The sequence below is a fragment of the Anomalospiza imberbis genome, chromosome 10 (genome assembly GCF_031753505.1).
Source record: "Anomalospiza imberbis isolate Cuckoo-Finch-1a 21T00152 chromosome 10, ASM3175350v1, whole genome shotgun sequence".
NCBI lineage: Eukaryota > Metazoa > Chordata > Aves > Passeriformes > Viduidae > Anomalospiza > Anomalospiza imberbis.
The window spans coordinates 15,149,029-15,173,080 of NC_089690.1; the positions used below are offsets into that span (position 1 = coordinate 15,149,029).

Below are 24,052 nucleotides of genomic sequence, written 5' to 3' on the forward strand. Positions count from 1 at the left end.
AAACACTTACAGTATTTAAGAGTTTGGGATGTGCTATTAGGTTATAAAAAAATACCAATGTTCTGTGCTCCACATGACAGACCTGAGTACAGAAGACATTGTATATACAGGTTTTCCTCCTCTAAAACAGACGTGTGAGTTAACACCAGTGTCTAGCCAGAAGAAGTCCTTGAGTTCAGTAGGATGTCTGCTGTATGCAAAACAGAAAATGGGGCATTTGCAGCCTCCAGGACTCCAAGGAATCAAGTAGTTTCCACTTCCACTTTAGTCAATGGATAGATGACAGTGACCAGCATGTGCACGGTCAGTTTTAAAAGCTGTGCAAAGAACAACTGCCTATTTTCTTAGCACAGAAAATCTGCAGGAGGCATCTCATGTGTAATACACTTCACCAGTAGCAAGTATTCATAGCAATATTCCCAAGTAATTCAATTTAGGTTGTCATAAAATTGAAAAATAAAAACACTTCAAAATTTGTATGAGAATCAATAAACATTTGAAGATAGTTTCAACTTGCATACATAACTTTTTCACCATTACAGCACTTCACAGTATAATGCATTTTGCAACTTGAATTAAAGTCTACATTACACTGAAATAAATGTCTTGTAAGAAGTCAATTACAAATTGCTTTGGTCTATCTGTAGCTTAATTTATCACCAAAATACAGAAAAATTATCAGGAAATCTGATAAAAATTTAAAATTGCTAAAAAGAATGTGTATTTAATTGTAAATACATTTTCTTTGTATATAGTATTATCATTTTTAAGAATACACTTAGTAATAATAATAATTAATAAATGCTTTATTCCATTAAATTGCTGCAATCTTATCTTTACTCCATCAAAATCACTTTTGCAAAGAGTTTGATTCTGTTGTTCTTATTTCCAAGTGATATGTAGAGCTTTCTTTATATCTTATGACAATTTGAATACCTTACAATAAACCACCCAAAAACTAACAGAATTTAACAGACAGACTTGCTAACCAGTAAGATTCCAAGTTTGACAGGGTATATGAGCTCCACTGTCCGAGATTACTTGAAAATTAAAAATCCTTCCTGAAAACTGTGGAGCAAAGAGGAAATGTTAGTAGAAATAACAAGAAAAAAGGAAAGAAAACCAATGAATCATTGTATTCAAAGCAGTAACAATCATTTTCAAAAGCTTTTCCTTCTTCCCTCTATCACTGCTTTTTTTATTTCAGAATTTCTATTCTGAGCTTCTTGGAGAAATATGGTTCTTCATTTGATTCGTCTCCAATAACACAAAAATATCTCCTTTCTTAGAGCAAAGGAAAATAATACATTCTATTCAGCTGGTGGTCCTACATAGCCTGTCCATGTCACATTACACTGGCTGGCTCTTCTCAAACAGGTGTGCTGAGTTTCTGAAACGAGTCAGAATACGGAAAGTTCTGAGGTGGTTTCTACTCTTTTTGGTAAAGATATATTACAACAACAAACAAACTCCTGACTTAGCTTCCCCCCCATTTGCATAACCTCCAGAAACTACTCTGTTGGGATCATTCAGTTCATCAAACAGTCCCGTTTCAATGATTTCTTCCTGCCAGGGTATAGGGACAGCACCTGTCGCAAACTTTTTGAAGAACTTCTTGTCTTTGTCATCAAACTCAATTCCTCGTATTTCAGAGAAGTCAGCAATGTCTGCAACATCTTTGGCATAGACAACTGATGGATCTGGCACAAATGGAGGGTCAATAAGGTTTGCCTCTAACCTGTGGAAATTTATAGTTTTGAAGAAGCTGTGTTTTCTTGGGTCATCGTCATCATTCCTGCAATAAAGCAAAAGTTTGTTCAACATAAGCCGAGAAGCTAAGAACATTCTGATCCCATGACTGCACCTCTCAGGGTAAATCAGCCCAGGCAAGGTGCCACGCAGGAGCTGCAGTGCTGCATCTGGGATACCCCACCCAAAGTTACACTTCCTCCAGAACTGAACCCACAGCAGGGTGGGAAGGGGGAGTATTGGATTTACTGTGCCACAAGGGAAGTTCAATGATTGGCTCTGTATCTATAGGATAAGAGTATCTGTACTGTAGGGTAAGAATATGTATCAAACTCTAGAATGGAGTATAATACATCTATATGGGTTAATACATCTATAGACTGACTCTAAACAGCAATAGTCTGAATAGGAAGCTGGTGACAAATGACAAATCTCATTTTATCTTAATTCAAAGTATCTACACATTTACATCCTAAAACTCAGTTATGTCACTCAAATAAACACTCCCACTTATAGTGAGAGTTCATTCAAAGTACTACTCTTGTAAATTAACAAATATTTTTTTAGGGAAGAGATTCACAGATGATGACATTAACAAAAGTGTGTGTGCCACTGTCACAAATGTAATCCTTTATTAATATAGTTAAAACCCAGTAATAAAAACAAGAAAGGACTAAATCACTGTAAATACTTCCGTTAAATAAATCTTACAAAAAACAACTGCAAACCTCAGGGAGAACTTCAGCTGTAAAAGAACTAGTGAATTGCTTCACTGTAGACCTGTAGAGAGACTTGTAGGACATTTTCTGGTGATAAAAATCATCTGAGCCTCAATTGTGTGCTTGTTGAAACATGACCAAAGCCCACAGCTTTTGAACTGTGCCTCTAGCGTCAAGCCACGCAAAGTCTGAATTTGGAATTCTAGAGAAAGGAGGAGCAGAGAGGAGCACTGTCTTTTCCACACCGAAGCATTCTTTGTTTAACGTATTTATGGATGCCCTGCTCTTGAAAACAGTAATATAGGAAAATCAAATTTGTCTGTGTTTTGGCCTCAGAAAATGGCAGTTCCTAACATTGCTTTTTTCATTTCCAACCTCCTTACAAAATCAAACTTAGCAAAGTGTAAGCCCTCATATATTTCTAGATAATGTTCTATGAATAAAATGTAATGCAAACCTTTGGCAAGTTTTTTTATCTTTGCAAATGTGCAGAAGCACCACATAGAAGCAGTAGATGTGCGTGATTATGGAAAAATCTTTATTTTTTAAAATCTTCATTTCCATGCATGCAGAACAGCTCATCCACCTTGGCACTACTGCCTGTTCCTCATGCTGGCCTGCTGTGCTTCTGGCCTGCCTTGGTGCCCCCTGGGCACAGCAGAGATGAAACCACCAGCTGCTCTTTTCAGCCCTTTGCTAGAGAATGTCACTTTGCACCTCTGCTGCCCACTTCTTCTGAGCAAGCCACCACTAGCCACTAACTGTACACCACCATGAATAAGCAGGATGCCACAACCTGAAGAATGGTAGATGCTGCCATCCAGGCATGTTGGGCAGTGAAAAATATTATGTTTTCAACCCCAAAGCACTATATGAACAAAATTATGAATGTACAGCTTAAGGATCTTGACTTCTGCATATCCATAGGCTTGCAAAATCATCTCCTACCTTACCTAGCCAGTGATAACCAAGTACTTGAGATGCCTGAAATGATTTATTTACATTCACTGTTAGCCTGAAATGCATTTCAGCTCCTATCCAAATTAACTGGTGTCCTGGGACACTGGTAAGCCAGGAGTGCTGACTGGGCAGAGGCACTTGCAAAAATCTCCCTTTATTTTGCTTTCCTTTTCAGTAACATAAACTAAAAAGCACTAGAAGCTGGTGGAGGCTGCAAAATGGATTGCTGCAGTGTTCCTTGTCCTGAAACCATAAAAAGTTAAAAAATGTAAAGCTACATGAATGCCATCTACTGGAACTGAGACATCTTCCAGCTAGCTGGAGATGAACTTGAGCTCATCCTCTGTGAACTGCATTTTTACATAACTTTAACAGGAAGAGGAAATGAAGTTGGTCAATTTTGTATTCTTCAATTAAAAAAAATTAAAAATCACTTTACAGGTTCAGGATTTCAGATATTAATTTCAAAACTCTCGAGTGGAGAAACTCTTTCATGAGTTAGCTAGTGAAATCACATCTTCAATAGAGTGGAGTGTTTTAAAAGGTCAGGTGTACAAAATAAAGCTGTCTTTGAGCAGCTTTAACTTATGCAACAGGCACTGCTGTGGATCACCCAAGCTCTTGTTGTCCTTAGGAGAATTACAGTGCTAATCTTTACATAACACACGGCTGTCCTGAATAGTATCACCCTGTTTAAGAGGTACATGCATGCTTTTATTCTGTATCATGCTCAGGGTATACATCCTATTTATTCACCTTCTTCAAGTATGGCACATCAGATGAAGAATATTTTAAACAGCAGAAAATTAAAAATACTATGTGCAGTAACCTTTCTATGTGCTGAGAAGTTATGGAACAAAAAGCAGACAGAAAGATTGCAAATTGTTCCCCTGGAAAAGGCAATGTGGTTACAGTAAGTGAATCATCTGTTGCTGGTTTTGTTTCAGACTTGCTGAATGAACTCAACCAAGTCACTCACAATTTCTTAATTTCATTTTCCCCTACTCTGAAATTTGTTTCCTTCACAAAGTGCTGTAAGTCCAAATGTCTGCAAAGTATGGTGACTTTAAGTTAGAGAGCTCTGAATGTCTTTGTGTTAAACTTACTTTTAAAGTAAGCTTTTAAAACATAGTGAAACAATATAGATTTTGTATTAAACATATTCCATGTGCTGCTGAAAATAACATTTTTCTGCTGCCTTGCACAGTTGCTGGGAAAATTCATCAGGCACAAAAGTAGCTGTCTTCATTTAGCAACAGAGTATTAAGAATATGTGTATTAATGATCTATTATCTTTCATTAAGAGTTAATTCTTTCAGACAAATGCTTGCCTAACATTTTGAAAAACTGTTCCAAGTTGTTATGGAATACAAATTTAGAAGACTATCAATGCATTTTAAATGAGATTCTTTGTCTATTCCACCTTTAGACTGGAAAAGTACCTGATACATATATTTGTATTCACAGATTATTCAAATCACGGTGTATTCTAAATATAGGTATTATTGGTTTCCTATCAATTTTTTACATTTTTATTATATTTCTTTAATTTGTCTGGATTACAAATGTAGATCTGCAATCTAATTAGAAATGCACTCAATCATTTATACACACATGCACGCACATATCAGAGGGATCAGAGCCATTACTAGTTAAACATTACAAGGTTTAGTTTTGCAATTCTCTTCTTACTGAACAGTTCCTTGAAATTGCTAAGTCACGGACATATCTACCAGTCTTCATCAACCCAAAGCCACCTCTGAAGTGCCCAGAAATGTTTTGCTTTATAGGAATTTGTGCCAAATATTCTTTTTCTCCCTGAGATGAGTCAGAATGACCAGAAATTCTATAGCATCTTTTTAAAGCACTTGAGCAAAGCAGAGGTTAAGGTCTCTTCAGTAAGAAGCCAATGATTCAGCCTTGCAAATTAGATATCTGCAGGGAAGAGAATCCACATTGCAAATCTGGATTTCTGCCCACATCATTCCAGTAAGCGATACAGCCTAATATTCTGCATTCAGTCTGCACTAGCAGGGATGCAGGTATCCACTTGAATATCCTTTATCTTTAGGAAAGAATGTGTAAGAAAAACCCTTTTGACCCTTTCTCCCAAAACTATATAGAGTCTAACACAGAAAATAACAAGAAGGCAACTCCTATGAGTCATCTGGAGTGAGGAGAGATGATCACACTATGGCAACAATATTCCTTATTTCCATATTATCTTCAAAACTTTCCACCTCCTTCTTCCTAGAAGCGAAAGGGGAAATTCATTACTCTGTACAAAGTGAAGTTCCAACCCATTTTGTGCAATGAGTAAAATATTGTTTGCAGCTTTAATTTCCCTTGCACTGAGATTGAGAAGGCATACCTGCTTCCTAAACGGTCCTCTTTTTTCTTAGCCAAAAACAGCTTGCAAATATCTTTTGCTTCCTCTGTAAAGCTGGCATGTTCAAATTTCACCTCATCTTCCAGAGTTCTTCTTCTAACCTCATCCTTATTGACCTTTTCTTTGAAATCCTTGAATGGTGTTCGCCCAGCAACCATCTCATAAATAGTACACCCCATAGCAAACCAGTCCACGGGATAGCTGTAGTCCTCTTCCTTCAGGATTTCCGGAGCCATGTAACCATTTGTCCCAGCCTATTGCAAACACACAGACAGATTTACTTTACAATGTCAGTAGTGAAATGCATACAATTAAACAGACTAGTCTATAACTCTTCCAAAATATTAGTAATTCTACTGATATATTTTGTATCTAGAAACCCTGACCTTTTTTTAAAATCTAGAATCGGTGAAGTATAACTTTTTTAGGACATGGACCATATCTGTCTTTAAACAACTTGGCACATGAGAAAAATGTCTTAAACATGCTTTTCAAAATTGAAATGTCAGTGCAATTTCTACCTAAAAGTGGTTTAATTTTAAATTCAGGGCTAGCTTGCTTTCTTCCTCCATTTTATTTTTTTTCATTGAAGACATTCTTAGTTTTGTTGTGTAAACACAAGTAGCAATCAATTTGAAAAGATTTTTAAAAACACAAAAAAACAGGCAAAACAGTCACTGATTCCCACCCTGTGTAATAGTTATATAATTGGTCCAACACAGGGCTCTGCTGCCAGTGAGAAAATTCTCATCAAGCCAATAGCTGAGCTGCAATGAGGAAGTTCTCAGCCACCTCCCTCTTGGTTTCTGGAAAAATGATCTTCCACCAAGGGCCAAGAAAAACTCTTAAAAACCACTGTAAGAAAGTAAACCTATGAAAATTATAATTCATAAATGACACACATTTGGGTGAAGGAACAAGTTCATACTTCCCGACTAAAAAAAGATGCCTGAATAAAGACAATTTACAGCACTAATGGCCCCTTCTCTGAGAGAAGAAATGGCCACTCTTTGAGAGGGACATCTGCCTGCTTTCTTCCCAGCCCAGCCCTGCCACTTGGCCCTTGGGGGACAGGCTGCAGTGACTGAAATAGCTCCTGCTGCCTCTGTCCCCAGGGAGCTGATTCACCTGGGAGGGCAGTGAAGGGATCAGCGCTCTCTATGCTCTCTGCTGCACTGTTACATGACTGAGGATGTGGGATTTCAATCCAACAGCATTTCCTCAGCTGAACCCACGTTTACTGCTGTGTCTCATGCTCTATATTACGTATTTACCTGATCCAGCTAACAGTGACAACCATGTCAGAAGTTGCTTGAACCTCTCACATCTTTTTTAATACTGGGACTGATGTATTACCAGTATAACAATTTAAAATAACAAACTGTGCCTGTGAAAAATCCCACTAAAGCTTACTCAAGACGGTCATTATTACTGCTATCAGAATACAATCAGTGACAGAGATTCACTCCAAAGCAAAACAGTTAGAAAAAGGTAAAGCTAAGCTCATTTGGACAAATTGTATTTATAAAAAGAGCAGCTCAACAGATGAATTTTATTTTATGGCATTGAATAACCCCTCTGATTTTTGCAAATTTAGGCACAGTACTTCCAAGTCAGGTCTCCCCATAAACTTCAGCTTGTGTCACTACAGACAGAAAATTAAATCCGCTTTATTTATTTTGTCTCTTTGTAGTTTGTTTGTTTTTTTTGGTTTTTTGTTAGGTTTTTTTGTTTTTTTGTTTTTTTTTTTCTTTTAAGGATATAGAGCAAAATCCTCCATATGGTTGAAAAACAGAAATGGGATGAGAAGAACAAAAGTATCAGTCAGGTTGAAAGGAAAAAGGAAGTTTGAAAGTGAACAGCTGCCTCTCTCACTAAAGCCACAGAAGTACAGAGGAGCAGCACAGGCACTGCAGCTGCTGACATCATCCCACAGGCAATTTGTACTGCTTACAATGGGGTTTCTCTAACTAAAAATATGGAGAGATACCCCGACAGTGCTACATTTCTAGGTATGATTACTGCTCTGTTCAGGTAAGGGGACAAATGCTCAAACACAGATCACTGACCCCAGATCCATCTGGCCTCAGGAAAACTTGGAAGGAAGAGGAGAGGTTGAAAGTAGTAGAGAAATTTTGATACAAAAGCTTGCACACAGAGCTCACTGTGGATTAGTAAACATAGCTCTAAATAGGCTTCTGGAACTTTTTTTTCTTTGCTTTTTTTTTTCTCCTTCTGGGAAGCAATAAACATTCTTATTTTTACTGAGATGAAGCTGGGGCACTAATGCCTTGAAGAACTATTGAGTCACATTATCATCAAAATGTGCCCTGACAGCACAATATGGTCTTTCTGATAAGATATTACCTTGCTGCAACTTAGCATCATCATACAGAACCTGGATACATCTGACATGGAAAAGAAATCTACTGTCACAGATGTGTCTCAAGGCAGCTCCTTTCAGACTGTCTCTTTCCTTCCACTTGCATTTTCTCTTCCACAGCCGTTTTTCAAAAGAAGTAGTTGCCCAGTAACTTCAGTCTCTTCCGTGGGCATTTTCAGCATAGCCTCCAGCAGGACACACCGTCTGGAAGAACACCATGCTTTGACATGGTGCTTGTGTTTCTCAAGAACAGAGAAAGCCAGGCCTTCTCCACAGACCAAAAAGACAGCACAACCACAACTTAATAGAAAACAGAATTGACCGACAACAGCCTCCCTTCAGGCTAGGGTGACAGGCTATGGATGAGCTGAAATGTAAACAAGAACTAAACTTCAACAGAAGTTACTAGCACTGGAATCTTGAGCTGTTACTGAGCTGATCCAACTCCATCTGAGGAAGTCTAGAAACATATAATTCCTCTGATATGCCAAACCATTTCAATTCAGAATTTAGTGAGAGCTGGTTTTCTCACAGAATTTCATCCAAACTGGAATCTAAAAAAAAAATTCTCCCCACCCTGAAGCTTTCCTTCTAATTACAATGAAGAAATGGCCTAAGAAACAGGAATCTAAACCTTATCTCATAAGATTTGAGACTTAAAACCCACTAAAACATAACAATTTTATAGCAGAAGCAAACGTATTTCACAAGCGAACGGGGATTTTTAAGGGGGAAGAAAAACAATAAGGGGGAGAAATACATAAATTTATATTTTTATCAAAACAGGAATTTGAAGAAAGGAAGAAAAGAGCTTAAATTTTAGTCTTTTCCACTTATTTCTCTATATGTGTAGTTTTGGCAAAATTATTTGGGAAGAAAGATACTAAAGCCTTTAGCATTTGCTGCATTAGATAACACAAAAAAGGAATTATTCAGCACCTGGAAGAACACAGATCCTTCAAATGAAGATTTAATTCTATCTTTGGAGAGCAGGCAGCATTAGAGGGAAGGTAATACCTAACATCCCTACACTAATCATTATGGAGAACAAGATGTAAAAATCAGATCATCTTTCCAGAAACAGAGATCCTAGGGCAACAGGTAAGGCAGCCTCAGTAACCTCAGGAGAGGTTTATCTAAGGAGGTAAAACAGAAGTTTTGTGAAGGGAGTTATAAAACTGTACAACTCTCACTAGCAGTGAAATCTGAGCAGCAAAAAATAATGTATTAGGTGGAACACTTATCCACTGATTCCCAAAGCAAAAGTGAATGAACGTAAATTACCCTTAGCAGGTGTGGAGTAAATAAGTATACTGTAAAGTATATTCTAGTGCAAAGATGAAAAAAAAGGACAGAAAGCAAAGAAATTAAAACCTACCACAAAAGAAAAATGCATTATTTTTTGAAGGGGTATATTTCCCATGGGCTGGTAATGAATATTTAATTCAGTTAGAATTATCTGACCATGCCTCAGAACAGATATCTCCAAGAATGGGATACTGATATGTCTATCATACAAAAAATCAGTATATTTGTATGATTTTGCAGATGTTTTCATTCAGTACAATTTATAAGTAAACTCAGAAGCTGTATATTTACTGAAACACACTTTTTCTTACTAGATCTTACTTTACATGGATAAATTTCACTCTTTTAATGGAAACAGAGAAAATAAAAAACCTACACTTTAAGTTAATTCCTTTGTTGTCAACTCTGCACTACTAGGATGTTCACTGGGTTTTAACTGAGACCAAGCACATTATTCTCTTCTTTCCTGTATTAATTCCTGGTAACATAAGGAACCATTTGAACATATGTGTTAACTAATCAAGTGATCTTACAGAGACACAAACATATGATATTACACCTTCACTGACCTGGAAACATCTAATAAAAATATCACAAAGAAGTCAATGTTATATTATCCCAACTTTTTACTAGAGACAGAAAATTTACGCCATAGTAGAGGCACAGAACTTTTTAAAGCGTAGTAAATACAACACTAACTATTTTTGCTTGCTCTCCATCTAATATTGTCTTTTGTGATAAGCAGGATGGTTTACTTGCATATGCTGCTTGAATTATAAAAATAGTCAATATATTTCAGTCAATTAAATTTTAATTGATCTGCTTTTGAAAAGGGTTCACAGATCTACTTTCCCTTTATTTCACTATCTTGAGAACAACCCAATAGACAATTTTTCAGTAACCCTCTAAAATGTAATGAGCAAATGCTGCCCTTGGCTACATTAGCAAAGAAGTTCCGTTGAGTGGAATTATTGCTTTGAGTGTGATTTGACAGGGCATAAATTACTCATCTGAAAGTATACAAATGTTTTTTTTATGAAATGCGATCCTGCATAAATTTTTCAAAGGTCACATAATTATAATCTTTTAGTAATTCAAGATGTGATCCTGAGAAGCACTAAGTGCACTCAAGATCCAAGTGCAGTCAAGAGGCACTTGGCACAGCAGAGCTCGGAGCAGAACCAGGCCCGCAGTGCAAGAGCTCACGCATCCCTGTGACTGCTGTCCTGACAGGGGACAGCCCCTTCAACAGGAAACCCCTGTGCCAGCTTCCAGCAGGTGCAGGCAAGACAGAGAGACAACTCTCTGGAGCTTTCAGCAGCACAGAAACAGGCAAATGGGGAGAAACGGGATTTAGGTCTTGCTACCTTTTCCCACAGATCTCTGCAAAACAAACTCAATTGATATAACAAACCAAACAGTAAAGCAAATCAGAATGTCTCTTTTGTTTGCCATGGCACAAGAACTGTTGAACAGAGGAAAAAAAACAAGCTGAGTTTAGCTCTATCAGCTGTTTCCTGGGGCTCGGTCCTTCCTTCCTCCTAGGGGTGCCACTGCCTGCTTTGTTCTCTTGTCCAGCTGTTCCTCCACTCCTTCAGCAATGGCCTTAATAGACCCTGCAGGAATGCAGGAACAGACCACAGAAATCTCTTCCCTGCACACAAGCTAACAGGCCCTAGATGGGGAGAAAACATTGATCTGCCTCTGTCACTCACTTCACCATCTTAATTCTTCTCCCAGGAGTCACTGTGAGGAGGAACAGAGCGTAATTTAAATGAGTTACACAGAATTGCAGTTCCTCCAGTTTCTCACCACATGTTCATACAGTAACAAGAAACTAGCTGACCCAATTAATAGGCAACTATTTTTTAAAAGAAAATTCAATCAATATAGGGCAAAAGGCACTTGGAAAAGTCACACAGAATAAAGATATGCGTATTGTTAATGCTTAGCAGAAGGAGGGACCTTCTGATGGGATGGCCCATCATGAACTGTTGGGCTACTGATTCAGAAGAACACAAGGAGGACTCTTCAGAGTAGCGGCAGAAGATAATGAGAAAGTCAAAGTTGGAGCTTAGGAGCTCCAATCCCAAGTTTGGTCTTGAATCTCACATAAGCATGTGAATTCCACATGCTTATGTAAGATTCAAGATCAAACTTTTTTTGATTCTCACATAAGAAGGTAAATTTCATAGGGAAAGCTGAGTGCTTTAAAAAAAGCCCCCACAGGCAAAAGCACAAAAGGAACAAAACAGGTTTTTTGCTATATTAAAAAAAAGAAAAAATGGCCCTGGGTTCAAAGTCGCTAACTGGAATAGTAAAAAAATCCAGCATTGGTTTTTAATCTTTTAAGTTTGGTATTCAGTAATCACTGAAATGAAGGAAGTTGCACAACAAAAGAGAAAGCCACTCTGTGCAGTAGGGACTGCTCCCTGTGTGCTCCTCCTTGGGAAGAGAAATAAACACAGGTATGACATGGTTTCAGTTTAGATCCATGCTGTATGGAATTCAAAGGGATAAAGGGCTTGAGAAACGACAATCCAGTAACTGGGCACCAATTTTTACTCTGGATTCTAGAGCAGCTCCCTGCTTTCTTCTTACATGATCACACGTAAACCTCTGCCTCAGATCCCGACTGCAGAGAGAACCTGCTAACACTCCCACCTCAGTGATGTGTCATCAGAAGACATGAGAAGGCATTCACAGACAGGGAAGCAATCAGATATTATAGGACGGAGCATTTAGGACAAACAGAACACTTGGTAGAAAGTCAGAAATACACAATTAGAATTCAAAGATTACAAGGGTTCTCTAGTCTTCCTGTAACATGATTTCCCCTTGAACTTCCTTTTAAATTTCTCCTTATTGTGTCCCATCTATAAGTAGAAATAATAGTATTTCAGAGATATTTGTGGTTTCATTATTTAATGACCACAGAATATTCCATAAACAGTGTTAATAAGGGAGAAAACTCTCCATCTACTTAGCTCTTTTTGTATTTTATGAAGCTCTTCATAATGAATGCAAGTAGTGTCTCATGGCATCATGCATAGACTGCTTCCTCAGAAAGGGGTTGTCAAAAAGAAATCTGTGTTTTGTGGCATTGTGACTGAGGGACAGGACTGCAGGCTGCCCGGGGAAGGGCAGGGGCCCTCCAGTGTAGGTACAGCCACTGTAGGTTAAGCAGTGCAAATGTCAGTGAAGCCTGGAGAGTTACTGCTGATCACTGAAATCCACGGGATTTCATCCACCTTATCTTTCAGGATTATGACAAACGTTGGAGGTTCCAATCCTTAAAATGGAAATCCAAGGAGATGGGTACTGGCTGCATCAGACCAACGGCCCATATGGCCAGTTCACTGTCTGTGAACTACATTCAAACAAATGAATATACAGGGAAGGCTCTAAGAGCCTGGTGTGTACACTGAGACTTCTCTATACTTTCCCAGACTCCAACTATTTGCAGTTCAAGGGCTTCCAGAGACAGAAATGGTTTCTCTCAACAAAACTTTTTTCCACCAATTGTCCACTCTCCCCCCGAACTTAGATAAATTTGTAGAGCCTACAACTTTGCAAGAGTGTCCTGCAGCTTAACTACACTCTGGTTTAATATCTGTTTTAAGAACCACCCACCTGCTCCCCCTTTCACTAGCAGATTTTAAACTTGAATAATGGGCAAAACCAAGGCCCCAGTTTTCACTTGGATATGTCTGCAATTCCAGAATTTTATTTTGTCTTCCTAAAAAAGCTAACTGCATGCCTGTTTACTGTAGTTACTCATGACAGCAAATGGAATGTACCATGTGGTCCAGTAAGAACAGAAGTACTACATTCCTCACCATCTCCCAGCTTACTGTTTCTGCAATACTGCTTCTGGTCAAAGCTGTCAAATCAAAAGTTAAAAGATTTAGAGTGTCAGCCAAATGTTGCATTTCTTATCCAATGAAATAAAAACATCTTTGACTACAAAGAGTCAATGCGTTGCCCACTAGATGATTTACCCAAGGGATCATTCCAGAATGCACACTTTTTATAGAAAATGCTACACCATTTATTAACTGTCAGATTAAGCTGAATGAGGAACAATGGTAAAGTCATGCCGAGACCTTGTGCTACATCATAAAGGGCTCCAATGTCATTCCTTTACATAAAAAATGGATGGCCCACTGTGTGTAGGAAAAGTATTTCATGGGACATATTGCATTCTCTTAATTTGAGATGACTACAGTATCCTTTCTGCCATATCCAAAACTGCAGGAGGCAGAATGGTCCCACAAAATCATTTTTTGTTCCTTCACTTTCATGATCATGGCATTCATATAATTAGTTTGGAAAAGACTCTAAGATCATTGAGTCCAACCATTAATCCAGCACTGCCAAGCCCACCACTAAACCATGCCCTTAAAGCCCCACATCTACACGGCTTTTAAATACCTCCAGGGATGGTGACTCCACCACTTTTCTGGGCAGCCTGTTCCAGTGCTTCCTTCTGGGGAAGAAACTTTCCCTAATGTCCCATTTCCTCTTGTCCTATAACTTCTTACCTGGGAGGAGAGTCCAATTCTCATTTTGCCACAACCTCCTGTCAGGGAGTTGTAAAAAATGGTGAGGTCCCCCTGAGCCTCCTCTCTCCAGTTCCCTCAGCTGCTCCTCACCAGATTTGTGCTCCAGACCCTTCCCAGCTCCACTGCCTCTCTCTGGACACATTCCAGCACATCAATGTCTTTCTGGTAGTGAGAAGCCCAAAACTAAATACAGGATTCAAGGTGCAGCCTCACCAGTGCTGAAACAGGGGAACAGTCACTGCCCTGGTCCTGCTGGCCACGGGCCAGGATGCCATTGGCCTTCTGGCCCACCTGGGCATACACTGGCTCATGTTTAGCCAGCTGTTGACCAACAACCCTCTCTTCCCACTGGGCAGCTTTCCAGCCTTTCCTCTTCCCCAAGCCTGTAGTCTGCAGGGGGTTGTTGTGACCCAGGTGCAGGACCTGCTGCTTTGCCTCACTGAACCTTGTAGAATTGCCATCAACCCACCCATCCAGCCTGTCCAGATCCCTCTGCAGAGCCTTCCTGCCACCCAGCACATCCACACTCCCACCCAACTTGGTGCTGTGAACTCACTGGGAGTGCCCATGCTCCCCTTGTCCAGATCATCAGTGAAGACATGTAACAGGGTTGGTCCCAGTACTGAGCTCTGGGGAGCCCCAGCAGTGCCAGGAGCCAGCTGGATGCAATTCCATTCCCCAGCACTCTCTGGGCCCAGCCATCCAGCCGTTTTCACCCAGCAAAGACAGCACCTGTGCAAGCCATGAGCAGCCACTTTCTCCAGGAGATGCTGTAGCAAACAGTGACATAGGCTTTACTCCAGTCCAGACAGACACATCCGCAGCCACCTCCTCATCCACAAAGCAGGTCACCCTGTCATGGAAGGAGATGAGGCTGGTCAAGCAGGACCTGCCTTTTCTAAACCCATGCTGGCTGGGCCTGATCCCCTGGCTGTCCTGTATTGCTGCATGACTATACTCAGGATGATCTACTCTATGATCTTCTCTGGTACCAAGGTCAGGCTGACAGGCTGGTAGTTTCCAGGATCCTCCTTCCAGCCCTTCGTGTGGATGGCCATCACATTTGCTAACGTCCAGCCAACTGGGACCTCCTCGGTTTTCCAGGACTGCAGGGAAAGTCATGCTGGGAAGTGACTCAGTGATCACTTCTGCCTGCTCCCTCAGTACCCCTGCATGGATCCCAACTGGCGCCACAGACTTTTGTGGGTAAGGCTGCATTCTGTAAAGTACATTTCAGAGATTAAAAAAAATTGAAACACCTGGCATGACAAATGCACCTCGTAACAACTGTGATTATCAAAATTTTTAAGAACACAGTTCTGCTGGTAAAAACATCATCAATTTTACATGTCATACTTCAAAATGTATAAGCAAAACAACAGCAAGTTCCTCTAATTCTGAGCAAATGAAGAGCTGTCATTTTTCAAAGAGCAAAGGAAAAAGAAATTTTTACAGAATCTTATCCAATAAGAATGCCATGTGATAACGAACAAAGGTCAACTGTAGAATAGCTTGCTGAGTTATTTTTTTTTTCACAAGTCTAAACCCTCCTCCTGCTTTTCAGCTGCCTTGAAATTAAACTGCTAGTTTCAGGAACATCTAAATAGATTTCCTTGTGTTTTCCTAAGAAATAGAATCTTATAATAAACAAACATACAGGAGGGCAAAAGGACATTTTGAGTAAGATTTTAACCAAAACATGTTTTTCCTATAAAAATATTATTATGTCCTTCAAATATATAAAACATAGCACAGGAAAACTGTGAATAAGCCCGAAACCTCTGAAGATATGAATGCACTTTTATAAATACTACAAAAATATGTTTATGTTATTTTTCACAGTTATTATGTCAATATTTAAGCTCTCCGGCTCGCACATGCATCTGCACAAAAGTTCTTCTTCACAATTTACACACAACAGTTGTTTTTCACAAAAGCCATACCCAGTAAGGGCAAAAAATTCTTCCCTAAATAAACACACTAACTTCTGGAAAAATGGAATTAAATTGGGATGGAAGCTCCTCATGTCATATGCAAAAAAACCCTAGTGCTAGAATCAAAACACTTTGCCTGTGTAAAAGCCATCTTTGCAGGCTCTTAGTTTCTCCTTGTTGTCTATTTCAATTATGTAAGACAGAGAAAGTAACAATATTTAAAAAGTCATAATTAAGATTCAAATTAGTTCCTGCAGGGTCTGTTCAACACATCAGATCAAATGCAATAGGCACATTTATAGGAAGTCATAATGACATTTAAAGTCCTGAATAGTTTTATTACCACGGGAGTTTGTTTCTGTTTCCAGCAATGTCAGTAAGAGCTCTGCCTGACTAAATGTGCATAGACACATTTCTTGGTAGATTGCATAGGTGCACGTAGTGATCATGAGAGGATCCCATATAATCCATGTATGTTTAATGAAGAAAAATTACATTATAAGTAGCTTTCAACTGTTTTCTACTTTTGTTTTCAAGATTGTTATGATTCAAATTTGTGTGTTTTAATTTTTTCCTGTGATTTCTTCTTTCTAGGGGCAGCTAGCACTTCACAAAGGTGAATCAGCACACTTAGGGAAATCTATGTTTTCTGAATTTTGTAATTATTACTGTATCAATTACTTACAACTACATTTTAAGTTTGAAGTACATTCACACAGAAAGCTGGATGTTTCTGCTTGCTGCTTTAGCAATTGAAAAGAGAGGGAGAAAACTAAGGCTAGGTATGCAACTCTTTCAAGATCTTTGTAAGGAGCACTGTTTCTGAAAGCAAGGGATTTTTATTTTTAATAGTTATGAGCTATTGGTATGGAGCACACGAGTGCTTTCAAAAGGAGTGTATGTGACGGCAGCACTTAAAAGGATACCAAGGCTACTTCTTCTATTACATAAGTATTGAATCATCAGTTGCACAATGCTTTTTCTGAAGCATAAACACACTTTATTTTTTACTCAGACCACATTGAAGTTATCCATCTAAAATTCAAAAAACCTTTCCACCCACAAAGAACACTTTTTTGGCCGATGAACAGTACATAACACTATAATTTTGTAGAAACCCTCAAAGAAAATTTGGAAAATGTCTAAAACAGGAACTCATTAACAAGCTTATTACTTGTGCCATGTGATCACTTAATCACCTAATAAGATTTACAAAAGGGATTAATGGATCCTGCAGCTGATGTATGGGTGATGTGCATTTATTCATACATGAGAAGACAGGAACATTTTCTGCTTTGAAAGCAGAACAAATTTAATCTTTAATGGCTTATACAGCTATGAGAGTGCACAAAACTTTCAGAATTCATTAAAATAGTGTACTTTTTGCAATCTTTAATGAAATGAATGCACAGATAAATCCATATATTATATACTATAGATCAATAGCAATACCCCTTAATTAGTGACTGAAAACTGTAAGCCTTAAATTGTCAGTTCAAACCATCATCCAAGATCTAGAAACAGCTTTATGACATTAGGCATTTAGACATCAGTACAATACAGATCTGGCCTGGAAGGAATATATATTCTGCTTTATCTTATAAAAATACCCTTGTAAAACTGTGTCTGCAAAATGGTGCAACTGATTAAATTTCATTTGGTAAACCTGTCTTGGAGCCATACATTCCTTTGGGTGAAAAAAGAAAAAGTGGTATGTATAGGTTTGGTTAAGTGATAAGAATTTGGGAGTCATACTCAAAAAGCATGTTATGATGTAAATTTTCATATCATTTTAAGTCAGAATGTAACTACAATTAGTAGACAAAATTTAATTTAACATCACCATTTTTATTTTATTACAGGAGTACATGGTGAAGCTTAATATAAGTTTTGCAAATGTGTTCTTTGCTCTTCCTATGTATGACATGAGTATAAATAATAATATCCAGCTCTTATATAACATTTTTAGAAGCTTTCAAATATGACTATTTTACAAAAACAAAAAAAAGGGGGATTGTTAATTTAACTTGTTTACAGTTATGATACACAAAAATAAAAAAAAAATCTTATTCTTCCATCTCCTATTTCAATGTAATGTATGAATAAAACTGCCTTTAACTGAAATTCCTTACAACACATTACAATCATGTAGTACATTATTCATTGCAGTTTTTGCTCTAATAAAAGCAACCATATAATGGTGACTAGAGCTTCTAAAAACAACAAAAGAAAAGGCACTAACAATTTGATGGCTGTCATAGAAAGTGAGGAGGAACAACCACCTTGTCCACCTTGTCCAATATGCTTTGAGATTCTACCCTAATATCAACAGAAGTGGTTACATATTGCTAAATACACTCTTTAATTTTGAGGTTTTTTCCTTCAGCCAACCCCCACATATTTACAAGTATGAAAAATTGCCCTTTGACAAACTATTTGTTCTGATCGTAGTAACTGCATGCCTCTCTAATTGCAAAACCCAGTAAGGTTTATACCTTTGGGTTCACTGATGAAAATGCCATCTTTACAAACAAAACAACATTCTCATTTCACATAAGCTCTACTGAAAAACCTGCCTTAGCTTCCACAGAAGCTGTATTTTTGTATCCAAAACACCATGCAGTTTAATTTTAAAATTATTTACTATCTATACATACAGCAATTTCTACGTTTTCTTTTGGCGAGAACTAAAACCACTCATAGTACAAGCTTCTTCCATTGCCAGGGAAAGAAAAGATCCTTCAAAATTACTGAACTTAACAACAACAAAAGATGTGCGCTCAAACATGATGTAGAAGGCCATTAGTGGGTCCTCTCTTCTACTGAATTTCTAATGTGAACTTGGTGAGTTTAACATAGACCAGTTTATAATGTTGTTTCCATTTCTTCATTTTCCTTTTGTATTTCAAACACATTCTCTCATTATACACATTTTTAAGCTCCAGATACCTTGACAGAAATATGTCTTTTTCACAGTTAAGCTATCTGAATACATATTCCTTGTGTAAATCTCCTGACATTACTACATATCCAGGTTAGTTTGGGATGACCAGAGACAAAGCTGAAGTGCTGCACAATCTAATTCACACAAAATCCAGATGGTCATCCCTCTTTTTCTTCCTACACATGCAGACAGGCATGGACATTTAGAAATCGTCAAGTCTGCTAACTGTTTCAGGAATTAATTTGTGGTGGGAAGGAGGGTTGGAAATAATTAATAATGCAGCACCACACACACCTGCAATACGATCAGTAGCATCATTTAAGAGTAATGTGTAAGAAATTATGTTCTCCTAGGAGCAAAAGTAGAATACAGAGGAGCCATAGGAGCCGTATCTTTGACTGCTGCTCATTAAACAATTGGTTAAATCCCTGACTATGAAGTATTCCATAAGGCACAAAGCATCTCCCTCTCTAAAGTCATTGGTTCAAGAACTTACGTTAAGAGAAAAAGGTCAAGTAGATGCTACTGTTTCTGTGCAAGAAGTTATTTTACCACATTCAGCAGCTAAAGAGTTAATAAACCAAATCTTCTAACAACCTCTCAGAATGAAATTACTACATTAGGTCTTTAGCACAGAATCAATTCCAGGGAATTAATTCTTCATCTCATAGGGCATTAGAAATAGAATGGCTTCACTTCCCACTGCCCACATTCAAAGAATTTGTACTCACCCTCTGGGTGATGCTTTTTCCCTCTTTGACTTGCACTGCCAATCCAAGATCAGACAGTCTGCAATTCCCATTGTCATCCAGGAGGACATTCTCTGGTTTCATATCCCGGTACACAATTTTGATGGAATGGAGATGTAGAATCCCACAGGTGATCTGAGCTGAGTAAAAGATGATCCTTTTCATTTCCAAACCCCTTTCTCCCACATTGTAGATGTGATACTTCAGATCCCCTCCATTCATGAGGCTCATAACAAGACACAGATGGGTTTTGGTCTCATAGGCATAAGCTAGTGTGACTATGAAAGGGCTGTTGACCTTCTCCAGGATCTCTTTCTCCAGCAGTGCCATCTTCTCTCCACTTTTCTTTTTCAACCTTTTCTTATCCAGTTTCTTGCAGGCATACATCTTGCCAGTATTTTTGACCTGGATGGCACAAACCTAGAGAAGATGCACATGGAAAGCTAATGAAGGAATTTTACACAGAGACTGGAATGTCAAGGGTAGTAACAGGCAGGAACTGGGGAATCACTGATGCCTATTAGTGGCTGCTGATGCTAACGTCTATGAAGAGTGTATTAGCACAGAAAACATGAAAAAACAAGTGCACAATCAGTTCTGTTCTGGACCAGCAGTTTATTGTGGCCCTGATGCAAAGTTCTTGAGGATGCCATTAGTAGACATGTATTAGCAAATAAAAGGAACAAGGACAAGAACAAAAATCTGTATCCATGAGAATAAGCAGCATATACAGATTGCATCTGTACAGTTAAACTCTCTTGACTCTCAAAAAACCTCCAAACTGTAATTTGGAATAGATCCTGATGTGTCCTTTTCCCTAAACTGCAGCTAGGAATTATCTGGGAGTGTGTAAGATAGCACAGACTAAGATGATGTCATGGAGCAGACTTAATAGTTAACTACATGAACATTCATGCAAGTTTTTGTAAAGAAGCCTGCTTTTCTACTAGCATACAGAACATAAAAATGTTAAAAGTAGCTTTTTACTAACAATAGCCTCTATCACAGTATAAATAACCCAGCCTGATTTCTGGAAAATGGGCAATCCGAAGGGGCACATTTTACAAATTATCATAGAGTGGCTTCATCCACTGCTCTCTGCAAACCCACTTGCTAGTCTTGAAAGGGGAGAGATGACTCACATCCTTAAAGTGCAAGCTCTTACCTCTCCAAAACCACCTTTGCCCAACACTCGGAACTCAGAGAAGTATTTATCAGTCACTGGCTGCTTCTCAAACACTTTCCATTGGATGAACTTGTCATAGAAGGGGCTGTTCTGGAAGTCCTGGAAGGGCTTGTCTTTAAAGAAGACTTTGGTTTCCTCCTTGGCCAGGTGCATGATGTTCTCATAGTCTTTTGCAGTAGCTGCTTTGCATTTGCTGACCAAGTCAGAGCTCATGAAAGACAGATAGTTTTTAGCGCCTTCCTTAAGAAAATTGGTGACAATATTCTCCATGGTACTGCTCTTCAGATTGTCCTCTGCCAACTCCCAGTTTGACACTTCATCCAGGAAGTCCCTAGCTACCAAATATTCCGGCACTGTCTCTAAGAAGTCTCTGAAGAATTTCTTGCCAATGGGCTGCTGTTCACAGATGCTGTCATAATCACCAGCAATGGACTCTCTATGCTCTTTGCACTCATCAATCTTGGGCAGTGAGAGGCTCTTACGCCTCTTTTGCATTTCCTTGGTGTCTCCTTCTCCACTCTTCCTTGCCTGGAGGTAGGCAGTGTTGGCAATCAGGTTGTCGAGCCCCCCCATGTCACACATCTTGGCAAGCCCTCAGGGTGGCAGAGCCTGGTTCAGACAAAATGAGTAACTGGCCCAGGAGCTGTGCTGCAGCTGCACTGCGCTTCTCCCTGCTAGCGTGTGAGGGCTTCTGAAAAACACCAGAGAAACGAACTGCTTTTGCATTAAATACCTCTCAAGGATTTTCACTAAGTACCTTTAGGTATAGGCACCATTTGTGGAAAGTGACTGGTAAGAGGTTTCTCTGTAAGAAGCTTTGAGTTTGCTATGTATAGCTGAGGGATGACACCCTAGGCAAACCTTCCCACTGGCAGTACCAAACGCACGTGGTTCAGCTGGTGTTTTTCAGAATGGGCCCTGATAACCTTTAAATGTACCAAGATTCCCTCTGCATGCACTGTCCCTGGCTGCTAGGAACATGCAGAGATTCATGGCTGCAATACGTGCACTCTCTCCAACTCAGGGGCACTTTGGCCACAGTCAGCAGGACAGGCCTGGATCTCCCCCAGTCGACGTCGAACACCAGCAAACTAACAACTGGTTTTATGAAAAGCTGCCATGCCTAAAAGACCTTGACATAGATGAACCCCACAATTCAGTGCTTTGAGCATTCACACCTCCAAAGCTCAAGTTATATTCAACTTCAGTGACTGAGCCCCACAGACAGTCCAGGCAAACCCTGCTGCCTCGCATGGCTCCGTCTGAGCAGATTACATGGAGAGGCTAAGAACTGCCACTGGTCTAAATATAATGATCCTTATATATGAAACAACACAGCTCTGACTTCATCTCCTACCCACAGAAAAAAGAACAACACTTCAAACGAACAGCCAAATCTTGCCAAGACATTTCCATATGTTGTTTTGGCCTCAGTTTATTTTCCCTGCTGAGCTTTATGACAGAAAGTGGTTGGATAAGAAGGTGGCAATAGCATATAGCTGAGGTGAGATCAACAAAGGGACAAAGCTGATTATAATCAAGTGAAGGCAAATTCCACCTGCACTTGCTGGCTGCCTACCAGGAGGCATTTTTTTCCCTTCAAAAGAATAAAAATTATGTGTGGCACTCAGTAGGCTAAGCCCGCTTCAGCTGTGGGGTCAGGTGGTTTGGCTGTTAAAACTTTCTTTAAATGTAAGGAAGGTATTATGAGAACAAGAAAAGAAGTAACACTGGGGTCAAGCTGTACTCTTGAGGTCAAGGTCAAATTTCTTTTTTCTTTTTTCACTATCTTAAAGCAAACTGAAGAGCTGAATCACAAAAACTGAACATCAAGAGTAATATCAGGCACCTTTCAGATTCCCTATAATAATAAGCGTTAAGCCCTTCTTGGCTGCTTTCTGCCACTCTACAACAATGCAGTGTTTTGTTTTTACATGCTTAATCCTGTCTGCATTGAATCCATTTGACATAAAACTTGTGCTTGCACTCTACAAAATTCCCTTGGAGGTGTGTTTTTCTAGGAGTGATGGAGAGGGCCATCCATTGCAAACGGCTGTGTGCATGAGAACAGGGAGAATTGTTAAGACACTTGAAAGCCTGGCTGGTTCTGCCAGGTGAGAGCAAGCCCAGGGTGGCAGAAGGTTACGTAAAGGGCTCAACGGAGCAGCCAAGAGCACGGGCAACACTGCAAAGAGCAACGGGAGAAATGGGGAATTCTGCTGGTGGCTGTCCTGAAAATGGGGCCTACAGCAACACATTCCTATAATACCCTGGGTAGAGAAAGGTATGTAAGGAGGTAACAAGGCCTTAATTTCAGCTTTTTTTTTTTTTTTTAATAAAGCTTTTCATTTCCTAAAATTCAGTTGAGCCTTTTTTTATGTTTGGCCAGAACATCCACCACAGCTCAAAAAGCAGCAGGACAAATGGCTGGTAGCTGGGGCCCTAAGGCTGAACTCAAGCTTATTCCAGCTATTGGTATATTCATGCCTAAGCAAATCAAGAAAATATTTAATGTTTATGGCACCTGCATAAGACAGACACATTTACAGCTTCAAAGACCATTCTACTCAATTAATTAGAATATCTCCCAGTTTCTATGGAGCATAATTTTTCTCTAAAATAACCTAACTTCATTAAAAGAAAAATCAAACAATATGATCACTCAACATATATTCATTACTCCAGTCACTTTTGAGATTTGCTTGCTGACTTATCCAAATCTGCTCAGCGTTTATAAAACACTGGAGAAAAGTAGATCAGCATTAATCTATTAGTTGATAATGGCTATTTAAGGTAGTGTTACTTGCTCATAGAACAGTTTGAGAAGCAAAAATTATTTATTTTGCATGTACAAGAGGTGAACAATTACAGAACTGAACACAGATGTACTAACAACCATGCTAATGAGGCCTATCAGGGTATGATTTGGAGACGTTCTCTGGTGTAGAGCTCATAGAAAGACTGGGACCTAGGCTAATCACTAAAACCACAGAGAAAATATGCAGGACTTAAAATTCATTACCTTATGTTCTCGATGAACCTCAATTACTGGTCAACAAGATACTTACAATATGCAAACAGATACACAAAAAGATCAGCTGCTTTGATTTCAACATTAACTTTCCTAATACCTCATTTTTTCAACAGCCCTTTGAGCTGACACTTC

At 39.0% G+C, this 24,052-nt stretch overlaps 1 protein-coding gene and 1 long non-coding RNA gene across 2 annotated transcripts; one reads left to right on the top strand and one right to left on the bottom strand.

Moving 5' to 3' along the window:
• Positions 1 to 788: 788 nt before the first annotated feature.
• GRK7 (G protein-coupled receptor kinase 7) lies at positions 789 to 21,917 on the bottom strand. The gene is made up of 4 exons (XM_068200790.1): positions 20,866 to 21,917; positions 19,683 to 20,120; positions 5,800 to 6,071; positions 789 to 1,795 (listed from the first exon to the last, which is right to left on the bottom strand). Exons 1-4 carry the CDS (start codon positions 21,466 to 21,468, stop codon positions 1,453 to 1,455), a joined length of 1,656 nt encoding a protein of 551 aa, XP_068056891.1. The 5' UTR covers positions 21,469 to 21,917; the 3' UTR covers positions 789 to 1,452.
• Positions 21,289 to 23,208, top strand: LOC137480006 (uncharacterized). The gene is made up of 2 exons (XR_011002644.1): positions 21,289 to 21,420; positions 21,911 to 23,208. It is a non-coding gene; the product is annotated as an uncharacterized lncRNA (long non-coding RNA).
• The last annotated feature ends 844 nt before the right edge of the window (positions 23,209 to 24,052 follow it).

Excerpts from the sequence above, each read along its gene's own strand:
- GRK7 (XM_068200790.1), bottom strand. The coding sequence starts at position 21,468 with ATGTGTGACATGGGGGGGCTCGACAACCTGATTGCCAACACTGCCTAC. Across the intron at positions 20,121-20,865 it reads GCAAAGGTGGTTTTGGAGAG|GTTTGTGCCATCCAGGTCAA; the intron begins GTAAGAGCTTGC and ends CATCTTCTCTAG. Across the intron at positions 6,072-19,682 it reads GAAAAAGCATCACCCAGAGG|GCTGGGACAAATGGTTACAT; the intron begins GTGAGTACAAAT and ends TGTTTGCAATAG.